Source organism: Helianthus annuus, chromosome 11 (assembly GCF_002127325.2).
Source record: "Helianthus annuus cultivar XRQ/B chromosome 11, HanXRQr2.0-SUNRISE, whole genome shotgun sequence".
NCBI classification, from domain to species: Eukaryota; Viridiplantae; Streptophyta; class Magnoliopsida; order Asterales; family Asteraceae; genus Helianthus; species Helianthus annuus.
The window spans coordinates 20,541,361-20,557,034 of NC_035443.2; the positions used below are offsets into that span (position 1 = coordinate 20,541,361).

At 33.9% G+C, this 15,674-nt stretch overlaps 1 protein-coding gene across 1 annotated transcript; it reads left to right on the forward strand.

Annotated features, from left to right (window-relative positions):
- Nucleotides 1–9,497: 9,497 nt before the first annotated feature.
- LOC118483900 (protein GRAVITROPIC IN THE LIGHT 1-like) lies at nucleotides 9,498–15,349 on the forward strand. Its single transcript, XM_035979642.1, has 2 exons — nucleotides 9,498–9,645; nucleotides 13,206–15,349. Exon 2 carries the CDS (start codon nucleotides 13,206–13,208, stop codon nucleotides 14,517–14,519), a length of 1,314 nt encoding a protein of 437 aa, XP_035835535.1. The 5' UTR covers nucleotides 9,498–9,645; the 3' UTR covers nucleotides 14,520–15,349.
- The last annotated feature ends 325 nt before the right edge of the window (nucleotides 15,350–15,674 follow it).

Here is a 15,674-nt window from a genome sequence, read left to right on the forward strand (position 1 = left end):
TTTTCTTGTTTTATATTTCTCTAGGATGGTAAACAAACCGATTTGAAAAAGACTTTGTTCACGTTCGTTCTTTCAACTTTTTTCGAACAAAAGAACGGTTTGCAAACAAAAAACGCACACACAAACAAATAAAAAAGAATATAATCAAACAAACAAACAAACACAAACGACTGAGAATAAAAGTTTGCATTTTTAATCCAACATCACATCACACATCACACATAGTAATAAACATAAATATCCCATTTTAATCTCTAAAATCTTTAGTTCCTCCAATGACGAAGCTTTAAATTCTTCAAATAATGACAATCGCCAACAATAATCATCAGTTCACCATCCTTGTCCGATTCTGAGATAGTTAATGAACAAAAGTGAAAGTTTAATAAACATTTAAATAATTACTAAACAAATTAGACAGGTTCTCATCTCGAAATAACGAATATGCATATTCAAACTTGGAATCTATGGAATCCATCGCTAGTTTGTTGCTTAAAAAAACTGGACATCTAATTTCAAACCTAATTTTAAACATTTATGGACAAAAATCGCAGCACCATACGAATTGAACCTGCAGTCGATCATTATGATTATCAAAATTGCAAAATCGATCACAAGACTGTTATGTTGGATTCGAACACCAAAAACGACAAACCAGATATGCTTATCATAATCGCTAAACCGAACATGAATACTAACCATGAATCGTTCTCTTCAAAACCAAACAAATAAACCGATGGAATTACCTCTGATTAACATGAACATGGAATAACCATCGTTGAGACTTGAGAGAGAAAGAGGGGAAAGAGAACTGATAGACCATTCATTTCTAATAGGGTTTTTAATTTGAAAGGGCAATATTGGCATTATATGAAATTAAAATAATGAGTAAATTACGTTTTTGGCCCCTGTGGTTATATCAGTTTTACTATATTGGCCCAAAATAAGAATTTTTAACAGATCTGCCCCTATGGTCTCTATAACTAACCGTTTTGGCCCCTAAATCTAACCAAACCCCAACTTAGGTTAATTTCTTGGTCACATGGGTAGCACATGATGTCTAAATTGGTCATTTTACCTCCCCCTAAAATGTCTGTATAAATAAAACCCTAAATCCTTATTTTTTCACTCCATCTTCTTCATTGAATCATCTTTTCTTCGAGCTTTCATTCAAAACCCTAATTTCAGAGCAGACAAAGATGGTGATATGTAGATGTGGGTTACCTTAACAACATTAATGAAGAAGATGGTAAGGAAAGAAGTGGTTGGGTTGGCAGTAGGTCCACATCTTAAAATGGAAGTTGATTCCGTTGTGTGCAATTTGATTTTAAGTTTCTCATGAATCACATTACTCACAATGCACCTACTAATGCTAAAGTCACTCACATTGTACATTTCAAGTAAAATTACTTAAATAGCCGTTAACTGAGGACAAATCTAACCTAGATAACATGAAATCACCACTCTTATAGTTTTGATCATGATTCAAATAATGCACCAACAATAACTAATCACTAAAACGTACCGATCTATCTAAAAAACAACATAACAGAAAAAATAGGCATTTGCAGAGCATCAACAATCTGATCAGTGTGATTCACGAAAAACTTCAAATCATAATGCATACAACAGAATCAAGTTAAGAGCAAGATCTAGAGCTAAAATGTACATATCACTCTCAAAGCAGCAAAATGTGTACAAATTCAAGCATCTGCAGATCAACAACATTCCGAGTAAATTCAAATCGCACACATCAAAGTCAAGTTAACTGCAATCAGAATAGTGTGATTCATGAGAGACTTAAAATGAAATCGCACAGAACTGACTGATTCGACAAGAGTTATGAGCAAAAGATAAAGCGCAGAGAATCAATCAAGGGGTAGAATGGAAGGTACCTTGTTGTGACGTAGAGATTTGGGGAAAATGGGAGAGATAGAAGGGTGGGCGAGTAGGGCAAAGTATGATGGGGGAATATATGTTGGGAAAATTAGTGAATGGATATTTAGTTAATTTATAATTGAATGAAATTATAATTACTAATTAAACTCCATATGTGAGACTCTTGAGTAGAGTTTTATGTCACTTGATTAGCTTTTATTAGAGTTTTATGTCTCTAACTAAATCACTAATTAAGTGAAACTTTTATTAGAGTTTTATGTCTCTAATAAAATCACCAAGAAACTCTTCACTATAGACAATTCTTGTAGTAAATGGTAGGCTATATAACTCATTGGAATCATGAGAAAACTACAAGAGAAAGATAATATGTATGAATAATTCTTGGAGAAGTGGTGAAGACTTGAACATCCATATGTTGGGAATTATAAAGAGATGAGTTTTCTCTACTCGATTCCATCACCTTCGTATCATTATTTTTCCACACGTTCAAACACTATAATTCTATTCGGTGTAACCTCGGGCACGTGGCCATTTCCGGCAGTACAGACTGCTTTGGCTGTTGTACCCTGGGAGACAGACGCGTCGTCTTTAGTAGAGGCGAGAAATCTGTTTTAAGGGAAGCGTGTTGAACACGTGCCTCAGCCATAATCGTCAACATTTGTTTGTTCTTTTTGTAGGAAATTATTGTACATGAAGACGTGGTTCAAGTCCTCGTTGAATCCTACACAACGGACTGAAAACACAACGAACCATACAAATAGACACGGTTAAAGATCAAGTTGAAGACTTTATCTTTTGAAGATATTGGTTTGAATCGATTGTTTTATTAAATATGTTGTAGTTCATATTTATTTTCGTTTGAATTTGTACACGGTTCATGTGCTACAATTTCCCAAATGTTTAAAGAAAGTATCTTCATTTTTTATTAGTTTTATTAATAAAAAATGTGATCCATTTCCTACAAACTTAAAACAGATTTCGTGAGATTGTTGGTACAATCTTAAAAACCTTATTTATAAGGATTTTGGGTTTACGAAAGGATTTATAATAGAATAAAAAAATATTTTTAGAGGCTATGATCTTATAAATATTTTCTTTTGGGAAATATGTATGTGGTACAACTTGTTGTGTTTGGATTTCTTGAGATTGAGATACAATCTTAAATCATATACCATGGTACAAAACGAATAGTTTTGTTTCAACCGTTTGGTTTTTGAAATGATTTTGGGAATCGTTAATTTTTCTAACTTTTGTGTTAGATCGGGTTTATTAGTATAAACCATACGTTTTTTGTAAACGTTAAATTTTCTAGCATGTGTGTTAGACCGGAATTATTGGTGTAAACCATACGTTTTTTTGTAAACGTTAAATTCTCTTAAGTAGAGTCTTTTATGTCTTTAAATAAGAGTTTTATGTTACTTGATTAGAGTTCTATGTCTCTAATTATAAGTCTCTATTTAAAGTAGACTCTTCATCCACCCATAGATTGATATGAACAAATAAGTCTTATAATGATTTTTGTAATCATTTGTCTTCTAACATGTGTGTTAGAAACGTTCATGAAACGCGTTAGTTTGGAAGCAATTTTTTTTAATTGTTCAGTTTCTAACGTGTGTATTAGAAATGACTTATTTATTTGAACCATATATGTGTTTTTAGCAAGTCGAATTAACATTTTGTAGAAATCTTAATATTTCTAACGTGCGCGTTAGAATTTCTTTCATTTTAACATGATTGTTAAAAAATGGTTAAAATACAAATGCTTTGAAATGTTTTATGTTGATATTTTATATAAGCAATTTGTTGTAGCATTGTTTTTAATGCTTTGTATGATTTACAAATAAAATGTCATACATTGAAGTTGATGTGTGATTGGCTTCAAGGAATTAAATCACCATAAAGTGATGATGTGGTATTTATATGAATTTAATGAAATTAAAATCATTTACTAGACTTTTCATATGGAAGATAAACTCTTAAGGAGAGTTTCATGTCAATTTATTAGTTTTTATTAGAGTTTATTTCTCTAATAAAATCTCTAATAAAGTGAGACTTTTAGTAGAGTTTTTATGTCAATTTATTAGTTTTTATTAGAGTTTATATCTCTAATAAAATCTCTAAGATGGTGAAACTCTTGAGTAGAGTTTTAATGATGACAATTGATGAGTTTTATTAGAGTTTAAGTCTATAATTATTGAGACTTTTAACTCTTCATATGGTGAAACTCTTTAGTAGAGTTTTAATGATGACATTTGATGAGTTTTATTAGAGTTTAAATATATAATTATTGAAACTCTAACCCTTCATTTGGTGAAACTCTAGAGTAGAGTTTTAATAATGACATTTGATGAGTTTTAATGATGACATTTAATGCTCTAATTTGGTCATGTTTTGTATATATAAAATGACTTAAATTTTCTAACACGTGTGTTAGAAAATGTGTATCACGAATACGAGGTTAGAGATTGTTCATAATGAACAGAAATGTTTTATGTAAAAATTTTATTGCCTATGTGAGCATTAAAGATGATGAGAAATGGTTTATTTTATAGACTATATATTTGGAAAACGTTTTATGTAAACGTTCGATTCTATAATGTGCTTGTTATAACGTTTTTTTTTAACATGCGTGTTAGAAAATGTTATTTGGTGAAAAACAACTTGGTGTTGTTGTAAACAAATTTAATTGTTCAAGTTTACTACTTAAATGTAGTATTTGTAACAACTTGGTGTTGTTTTGAGCACAATTGTCCAAGTTTAAAGTTTAAACACGAAATGGGGAACTTGTACTTACAAGTGAATGGAGTCTTATTGAGGGAGTACCTCAAGACATGCCATGGGACGATATTGTTGAGAAGATTTCGATCAGATTATAAAGTGTTGAAGATAAAAGCACTTTGCTATTTGATGTCTACATATTGTCTATGCTTTCGTTTAAATTTCAAAAGTGATTGGCACTTATGATTTAGTTTCCAATGTATTTTATTGTTTTGTGTTCAATATCTTCGGATAACACATGCAATTTTTTACAAAGAAATAAATCACTAATGGTTGTGACGTATAAATTATTTTTGTGGAAAATAATTATAACGTCGGTTATACATTGTTTAAAAGAATATGGTTTTAAACGGATAGTACATGAAAATACTTGGACATAAACAACTTGAGAGTTGTTACATTGACTAAAAGTCAAAGATGAAACATCAAATGTATAACCAAATCATGAATGAGTAATGAAAGAACTTAGTGAGTGTATTGAGATGAAATACACTAACGGCATTCATGTCGCATACTTCATTAGAAGTCATTGAAAAAATTCACAAGTGTGAATTCTAACATATGAAAGTAAAAGTACTATATGTTATTGTATACCTTTAATAAATCTTGCGAGATTTATAAGTAGATGCGTCTACCACTTGATTATTGTTAGATCTATATGGAGATTTTACATTCATTTGGGAGAGCATCCTAAATATACATATCTCCTAATGAATAACAATAGATGTGTGCAAATCACTTATGGCAAAATTATGAATACCATGTTGTTGAGTGTCGATCTAGTTGACTCTATCTCACACATAATAGTGATTGTAGACAAGAAACATTCATCTTGTTGGTGATGAATATGTCCACCAAGTGACTTGGATTAAGACTTATGTTTAAGTACTTATGAGTCAATGGTAGATTGTTGGAGATCAAAGGTAATCAAGTTATGTTCCTTAAATGAATGATGAAATTTAGCTTTGTGCTATATACAATAATTTGTGAGACCTTCCTAAATATTGATGTTTTAGGATTATGAATAAGTCTCATTATTTTGTCTTAACAAGGGATGAATGTTGCAAAGTGATATTATGATATCCTAAGGGCTGTGAAGAATCAGAATGATGCATCTTCTGTTCACATGCTAAAGTATTATAGTCTAAAGCATGCTAGACTAGTACTTGGTTAATTATGGGTCTTGACGGAGACTAATTAACTCTAAACATTTAAATGTGTATGAACACAAAAAGAATTTGTGTATGGACAAAGTTGAGAGAGAATTTTCATTCATTATAAGGAAATGACATGTAACTTTTAAAAGTTTGTTCGAAAAGCTAATGAGGAGAACTCATTGTCTAAGCTTATTCTAGATGTTAAATTAGAATTATTCTAAGTTGGTGACAAACTTATGACAATGGCATGTGTTGCTTTGGTCAGCTCGGAAGCTTGTGTAAGCTAATGCAATATGAGTTGAATTCACTGATACAATAAGGTTGGTCTTGTTCAATCATATGTGTATAAATGTCGCCATAAGTGGTGTTACGGAAATGTTAATCAAATGGCAAGAAATATGGGGGAGGAACCATTTAAGAAACAACCCTATAAGGGTATGTACAAATGGTTCTCATTAACACATCTAAATGTTATCCAATAACACTTAAATGTGGGGGGTGTCTTGCATTTGTTTTTAGCAATAAGGATTTTGTAATCCAATCTAACATTGCAAATAGACGACTAAGTGGAGGACACAAAGGTCGTAGTGCATAATGGAGATGTGTTTGCCTTAAATGATACGCGTATCTTACGAAGACATATGTTATAACCAGATTCAGATGGCCACTGAGGTTATAATCTTAGAAGTTGACAATAGGCAAAATTAACTTATGAGTTAAGAACACATCATGACAACTGATCTCAAATACGCAAAGTTATTTGCTAATGTTATGGATCCAACAACCTGAGGGTTTATTAGAGATCAAGTTGTGGAATGGGACTGAAGCCCTTGAAAAATGAAGTTCATATGATGGAAACCTAAGTCAGTAGACTGGAGATCCCAAGAATTGAGTTCAATAGGAAAACCTAATTGTATGAATAAGTGAGGTCACTGTGGGGGAATAACCCTACGCATTTAATAAGGTAGTTTATTATAAAGATTAATAAACTTCCTACTCCATTCCTAAAAGTGACAAGTGTGAGGCTAAGCATAATATGTGGTAAATGATTTGGATAGATCACGATAACCACAATGCTTTTAATGATCTAAGGAGAATCACCCATGTTAGAGAGAATTGGGGTCGCTTCAAATGGAATTGGGGGCACAATTCCTAGAGCTCTCGCAGAACCAGGAAAGTGTTCCACGACCATTATTGGACACGACTATGAGGAGATGACCCGGCTAGGGAGAGTCTTGTGTGAAGTGTATTGTCGTCTACACAAACGGCAGACGAGTTCAAAGACATCGAGATCTACTCAGAGCTAGTGGGCTAAGTGCATTTCATGAGCGAAGGTTCAAAGGGTAACACCTACCTATCGTATGCAAAACTCAACTGTCGAGGTTACATTGGAAATTTTAAGTGTTTTGAACAATCTCCATTCATGTGGGGGATTGTTGGGAAAATTAGTGAATGGATATTTAGTTAATTTATAATTGAATGAAATTATAATTACTAATTAAACTCCATATGTGAAACTCTTGAGTAGAGTTTTATGTCACTTGATTAGCTTTTATTAGAGTTTTATGTCTCTAATTAAATCACTAATTAAGTGAAACTTTTATTAGAGTTTTATGTCTCTAATAAAATCACCAAGAAACTCTTCACTATAGACAATTCTTGTAGTAAATGGTAGGCTATGTGACTCATTGGAATCATGATAAAACTACAAGAGAAAGATAATATGTATGAAGAATTCTTGGAGAAGTGGTGAAGACTTGAACATCCATATGTTGGGAATTATAGAGAGATGAGTTTTCTCTACTCGATTCCATCACCTTCGTATCATTATTTTTCCACAAGTTCAAACACTATAATTCTATTCGGTGTAACCTCGGGCGCGTGGTCATTTCCGGCAGTACAGACTGCTTTGGCTGTTGTACCCTGGGAGACAGACGCGTCGTCTTTAGTAGAGGCGCAAAATCTGTTTTAAGGGAAGCGTGTTGAACACGTGCCTCAGCCATAATCGTCAACATTTATTTGTTCTTTTTGTAGGAAATTATTGTACATGAAGACGTGGTTCAAGACCTCGTTGAATCATACACAACGGACTGAAAACACAACGAACCATACAAATAGACGCGGTTAAAGATCAAGTTGAAGACTTTATCTTTTGAAGATATTGGTTTGAATCGATTGTTTTATTAAATATGTTGTAGTTCATATTTATTTTCATTTGAATTTGTACACGGTTCATGTGCTACAATTTCCCAAATGTTTAAAGAGAGTATCTTCATTTTTTATTAGTTTTATTAATAAAAAACTGTGACCCATTTCCTACAATATATAGGTGAAATGACTAATTTAGACATCATGTGCTACCCATGTGACCAAGAAATTAACTTGTGTTGGGGTTTGGTTAGATTTAGGGGCCAAAACAGTTAGTTATAGAAACCATGGGAGTAGATCTGTTAAAAATTCTTATTTTGGGCCAATATAGTAAAACTGATATAACCACAGGGGCCAAAAACGTAATTTACTCTTAATATAATGGAGGGGATATATGCAATTTTACTTTTAGCTTGGGTAAATATGCAATTAAGCATGTTTCAGGAGGGGATATACGCAATTCTCCCTTCTGTTTTTGCCCGGTTTTGGGCTTGGTTTTTTTTATGAAGTTAGCCTTTAAAAAAAGCTATGACAAACACCAAATTATTTTGGGTTTTTATTTTCTTAGGTGTAATAAAAAATGTTTTAGAATCCATAATACAAATACTTTTACAAGAAATATAAACTCGATACCCAAAAATATCTCAAATGTTGTAAGTTCCAAGTGAATATGATAACTAAAGCATAAAACGAGTTTTGTTTGAATATTTCACGACCATAGATGTGCAATATAGCAAAAACAATTATTGTTTTAGTTTTTTTCTTTGATTTTTATGGTTATATCATCCATGGTGGACTCATTCGAAACCGTTGGCTCATATTGATGACAACACATTTGAAATCGTTAACCACAAAGATCCTAATAAACTTTTGGAAAGTGTAAACGACTCAATATATAAGACGAAATTACATCGAGATAGTTGGTAAACGGGCAACAAGCTGCGCCGGTCAAAGAACGACATCTCTTGTGTGCATGTCTATTGGATTAAATATTGTCATTCCAACTTCTATAGCAAGATATTGAAAAGATTACAAGTGTGATCTTAGGTGTCAAAGCGAAATGAAACATGTAAAGCAAATGTCTCATGGGATGTTGTATGTTTAACGAAGGGGGCATGGGAGTGAAGAGTCTAACTAAATGGATTGTTGCATAAAGCTTAAAATATGTTCTTATCCATAAAGAATCTTTGTGGGTTTATTGGATCCACTCTATGTGATTTATAATTATTGAGTAGCACCACATTAACCATGCTTTTAACCTTTTATACAAAAATATCTACTGTTAATATCATAAATGGCATACTTACATATTCTTGTTTACCGGCTAATTCACACACTTTTCTTATCATACTTCGAATCACAATATCCTGATATTTTGGCGCAAAAGCTGGTAAATTACCACACAAAATATTTTACTACCCAAAAAAAAAAATCAATATCCAATAAGGGCAAAACAGTAAAATAAAAAAGAACACACACTAAACCTAATGTCTCCGCTTTTTTGAGCAACTCGTCTTCTAAACCCCAATATTTTACCATTTACCTCCTATTTTTCCGCCATTAATGACCTCGAAACTCTCTGTAAACATGAAGATCAGACAAATGTTGAATTAGGTATCAACTCTCTAACATTCACACACGCTCGAAGCTTCCTTCTACTGATTCGGTAAGTATATATTCGATTCATACGGATTTTTCATGTCGATTTCTCTCCAATCTTATTAATAGTTTATTCACTTAATTTAGACACTATATTCTTCCATACCTAATTAATTATACTGTATTCACTTAACAACTATTAGACACAATGTATTAATAAATTATGGTTAGTTAGAGATGATATGAGGTAGAGTTAAATGCTATTTTAGTCTGTGTGGTTTGTGTTATTTTGTCAGTTTAGTTTAAAGGTTTTATTTTTTGTCTGTGGGTCCAAAAAGGTTTCACCGTTGCCATTTTAGTGCACTGGGTTAACTTCATCCATTTTTTTCTGTTAACGAGAAGGGCAATTTGGTCATTTTATATGTAATTTTGTTAACTAGAGGGGCAATTCGGCCATATAAAATGATTGAATAGCCCTTCTCATTATCACAAAAAATGGATGAAGTCACCCGGTGGACTAAAATGGCAACGGTGAAACTTTTTTGGATCCACAGGCGAAAAATGAAACATTTGAACTAAACTGCCAAAATGACCCAAATCACAGGGACTAAAATGACATTTAACTCTACTAGGTAAATATAGTTAGCGTTAGTATTGCGTAAATATAGTTAATATTAGGGCTATAATGAACCGAACGAACACGAACAAGACATTGTTCATGTTTGTTTGTTAAGAAATACATGTGTTCACAAACTGTTAATGAACACTTACTGAACAATATTTTATGTTTGTGTTCGTTTGTTAAGAAAATGAACTTGTTCGTGTTAGTTTGTTAATTTTTTGGAACGAACGAAAACAAATGTTGATGAATACAAAAGAGCACAAACTATTATTCATGAACACAAAAGTAAACAAATGAACACAAATAAGTGTTCATGAACAGAATATATGATACACCATCACTTATTAAATATTTTATTTGTCGAAGTTTTGAAATGTTTAAATAAAATATAAAATCTAAAAACACTAATCAACTATCAAACACAAATAAACACGTCACCGAATATTCACAGACATAAATGAACGAACACGACCTATGTTCATGTTTGTTTCTTTAACTAAACGAACGGAATTTCCTGTTTGTGTTCGTTTGTTTAATAAACGAACGAATACAAACGAACTTCCCGTCAAAAAGTTCACGAACTATTCACCAAACGTTTGGTTTGTTTCCGGCCCTCGTTAGAAAACGATAATCACATTCAATATAGCAATTTCACAATTACACACAAAAAGGTGTTTTAACTGGAATTGTTTAGCTAATGTTTGTTTATTTTTACAATTGACGGAATTTAGGTTATCAATAGAGGAGACAAATTTATACAACATATATAATTAATGTGCACCTGCAAGTAGACGATTCTGGTTTCTACCTTAAATACTCTGAATAAGTCGGTGTGCGTGTTTATTATGCTTGCCAAAGTGACCACATGTTAGGAATAGTAACCATCACTAATGCTCACAAGTATTTAAGTTTTATTTATGGTGGGTAGGGGTGTGTTTTTTTCTCTGGCTCTTAAGTTTGAGCCTGGGTGATAAATTAGGGATATATTATGCGAGGGGACTCTTTAGTATGGACCCGGTTAAGACAGCGTATGCTAAACACATTCACGAATAATTCACATCTTTTAGGCTGGACAGTATGGCCGTCCTCAGCCCCGGCGCCGGCCGTCACCCCATCCCGCCCCCCCCCCCCCCCCCCCCCCCCCCCCCGCGTCTTCATCCCGTCCTCTCCGTCTGATTCTCGACGTCCAGGACGGACTAAAACATGTGGGCCCCCCTCTTTCTTCTCGGCGCCGCTCCGTCACCCCATCCCGCCACCCCAGTCGCCGTCCATCCCTCCGTCACCATACCGTTCAGCCTTAAAAGAAATAAAAAAATAAATGGTGAATAGTGAGTCATGACTCGTCACGTGATCCGTGCCTGACATACCTGACTGTTTTTTTATACTGTTACCTTTTTGTAATTTGGACTTATTGATAGTGCAGTGAGGGGCTCCTTCTGGATCCATGATAATAAAGGGCCCCGTTCATGTATAATCTGGGCCATGAATCATGAATATTACTGTATTCGCATGTGGGCTCTACCACGTTTGTCTTCTTTCTGTTTTTACCTTTCTTTTAACCTCTGGTTGTTTTGACTGAATTTGTTTTTACTACAATGCCATGATCAAAATAATAAAATGGTTATTTTTTAAGTGCATTTAAGTGGTGCTCAATACTCATTGTGGTAATTCAACCATGAGTAATATTTATTGGATTATGTATACTGATTTTAACTAAAATGATTTTTAAAATTGATACAGTACATCGGTGTCGTGTAGACGTTAAGTCACATTTTTACAAGGGTGTAGTGATTTTAATTAAAAATTATATTAAAAAAATATGTTATTGGTTGATTGGGTTTGGACTGCATCTCACACTCCTCACTACTGTTACTTTGTTGGCGAAAGGGTGTATGGCGCCCCGGTTTGGCGATGGTGGTGTGGAGGGCCTGAAAACGATAAGGTGGTGTGTCTTTCACGCCCCGCTAAAGGGTCTTATTATATAATTTTAAATATCTATATCTCACTTTCATCTAAAAACTTTTTATACAAACCAGTAAAAAAAAACTTTTTGTATAAAGCAGTTCTGTATATTGTTTGATAGAGAATCCAAGAACATGTGATCTTCTAAAATTCTATCAGGAAACAAAACACTAATGGGTATAACTAATGATATCGGTTTTTTTGGAATCGCGATTTTCTATGAGAGTTATGATTAGGGATGTAAACGAGCCGAGCTGAGCCCGAGCTTGACCAGGCTCGAGCTCGAGCTCGATTAACTTATGAGAGCTCGACTCGATTCGAGCTTTGTTTTCAAAGCTCGAGCTCGTTGGTATTTTCTCAAGCTCGAGCTCGGCTCGTTTATTATCAATTAATTAATATATTAAATAAAAATAATATAAATAATAGACCTTTTAGGTTCGCGAGCTGGATAAGTGAAGCTCGGGCTCGGGCTCGTTTACTAAATAAGCTTATTTTTAGGTTCGAGGCCAGCTTGTAAACAAGTTTAAATAAGCTTGGGCTCGATAAACAAACGAGCTTTATTTTAGGCTCAAGCTCGATAAGGCTCGGCTTGTTTCGAGCTTTTACTCGAGCCAATCTCGAGTAGCTCGCGAGCCGCTCGGCTCATTTGCACCCCTAGTTATGATATATGATGTTAAACTACACATTTTAAACATCGATTATCTTCTTATTCTCTCTTTTTCTTTAATTTCTTTAAAAAAAACAAGTATACGATCACTTTATTTAATTTTCTATGCATTCATATCACTTTTTTATTTGCTTTTTAATTCATGACAATTGTTTTTTATATATAAAACAAATTCCTTAAATACCCTCGACCCCTTTATGGCTTTATCATCATTGTTGTAGTCTTTATCAACACCTCCATTTTCCCCTTTTTCTCTTTAAAACGTTATTCATATCACACAAATCATTACACTCCCATTGCCAAAGCCAATCTAACTTCCCATCACTATCTCTATTCTCTCAACAATAACACTTAACCATTTCTATTTTCATCTCAGATGGATTCACTCACTCAACACACTCTCACCCCAACCAAAACCAAATTCTCAACAACATTTGCCAAAGTGTTGCACATTCAAAAACCAAAGTCAACTCAAAAAGTCAAACCCCATATTCACCAACATGATCAAAAGCTTCATAATCTTAACAACAACAACAACAACAACAATCAACCAACAATGGATGCTTTTATTGCCAAACTGTTTGCCACTATTTCATCAGTGAAAGCTGCATATGCACAACTACAAGTTGCTCAATCTCCGTACAACCCTGAGGCAATACAACATGCTGACCAGATCTTGGTCTCTGAACTCAAAAGACTGTCGGAATACAAACAACTGTTCCTCAAAAACCATCTTGATGATGATGACGTCAACTCCCCTGAAACCACTCAACTGTTAGCAGAAATTCAAGAGCAAAAGAATCTTGTACAAATGTATGACATAACCCTCAAGAATCTTAACAGCCAGAACAAGTTAAAAGACTCTGAAATCATCTTCTTGAAGGAGAAACTAAACGACACAAACAAAGATAACAAGATGATCCAACGGAGATTAAACTCAAACTCATTTAACGAGAAGATGAAGATCAGTTTCTCGTCAATAACTGTAAACAGTTTCTTATTGGCACTTCACCAAACAGTTAAATCGGTTAAGAGTTTTGTGAAGTTTTTGATGGATGCAATGGAAGATGCCAACTGGGATTTAAATGCGGCCGTGAGTTCGATCCAACCGGATGTGTGTTTTGGGGATGTGTCTCAACAGTTTTTCGCATTCGAGTCGTTTGTTTGTCGAGTGATGTTCGACGGGTTTAATGATTCGGGTTTTTCGATCACAAACAATGGGTTTGAGTCCGGTTCAGGTTCATGGTCTCCTCGGTTTTTCTACGATAGTTTTATCGAATTGAAATCGCTAAAAGCTCAAGACTACATTACGTGGAAACCGAATTCGACGTTTGCGAGATTTTGTTGGTTGAAGTATTTGAAACTTGTTCATCCCGTTATGGAATTCTCTCTTTTTGGCAATTTAAATCAAAGAAATCTTGTGTCCGATGGAAAGTTTCCGGAAACGAACTTTTTTTCGGCGTTTGCGGACGTGGCGAGGCGGGTTTGGCTCCTGCATTGTCTAGCGAACGCGTTTGATTCGAATGTGCCGTCGGTTTTTCAGGTGAGGGAAGGGAGTCGGTTTACGGAAGTGTTTATGGAGAGTGTGAATGATGAGGCGGGGAATGCGTCGCCGGAAGTGGGTTTTACGGTCGTTCCAGGGTTTAAGGTGGGTGGAACCGTTATACAGTGTCAAGTGTATCTAACTTGACACATGATCTAGTGGTCTAGTGGTATGATAATTGCTGAAAATGACCCGGGTTCAAATATACAAAGGTGTGGTTATTAGGTGTAAACAATTAAAGAGTAAATTGCCAAAATCGTTCTTGAGGTTTGATCATTTTTGTTACTTTATCCCAAAACTCAAACCTTATGAATGTGGGTCCATGTGGTTTCAATTTTTATTGTCATTTTCATCAAAAAACAAAATCTGGTCGGATTTTTCACCTAACATATATTTTTTTTTGTCTTTTTCTTCCCTTTTAACGAGAGCAAAATGGTTAGATTTTTTAATTTGTTAAAATAAAACGTTAAAAGACTATTTTGCCGTTCATTAAAAGGGTGGAAAAGAACAAAAACACAGGATGTTGACTGACAAATCTGACCAGATTTTGATTTTGGATAAAAATGACAACAAAAAACCACAGAGACCAAATTCAAAAGTTTTGAGTTTTGAACTAAAATGAAAAAAGTGATAAAACCTCTGTGACCATTTTCGCAGTTTACTCAAAAAAATTAAGAAAAATGTATTTGACTTGAGGTTTGACCATGATGAGATCGGACGGTTGTAAGGTTGTGGGCCCGGAAGATGTGAAAAGGGTGGGGCTGGCGGTACCACATGGTGGGAATTAAAGCATGGATCGTGATGGAAAGCGGCATGGGCAAGACCGCATGTGGACCTTCGGGTCAATGGCTAGTTTTTGAACTCGTAATTGTTGTATGATAACCCTAATAGTTGTTGTATGAAAATAGAATTTTATGTATATCTAGTTTAAATGTAGTTTTATTATTATACTATAAATCAATCCACTTTAAGAGATGTATTGTATTTTTTATAATATAATATAGGTCTTTAGTAATAAAAAATATTAATAAGTAGTTTTAACATAGGTTTGTTAACTTTTAATTGAAAAACTATCCATAATAGGATTTTCTTTTCCTTTTGCTTTTAGCCTTTAAAAACGTGACATCGTCGGGTTTTACTATTACGGAACTCGTTTTGGCTACGTCGTAGTTCTTGGCCTAGAACAGGAAAAACGGACTGGGTGGGGACATTGTCCTTTTTAATCAATATATATTAGGGTAAATTACTTTTTGAGTCCCTATTTTTATGGGTTTTAATTAGTTGAGTCCAAAAGCAAAAAGT

Bases quoted from the DNA above. Each gene is read 5' to 3' on its own strand.
- LOC118483900 (XM_035979642.1), top strand. From the start codon at position 13,206: ATGGATTCACTCACTCAACACACTCTCACCCCAACCAAAACCAAATTC.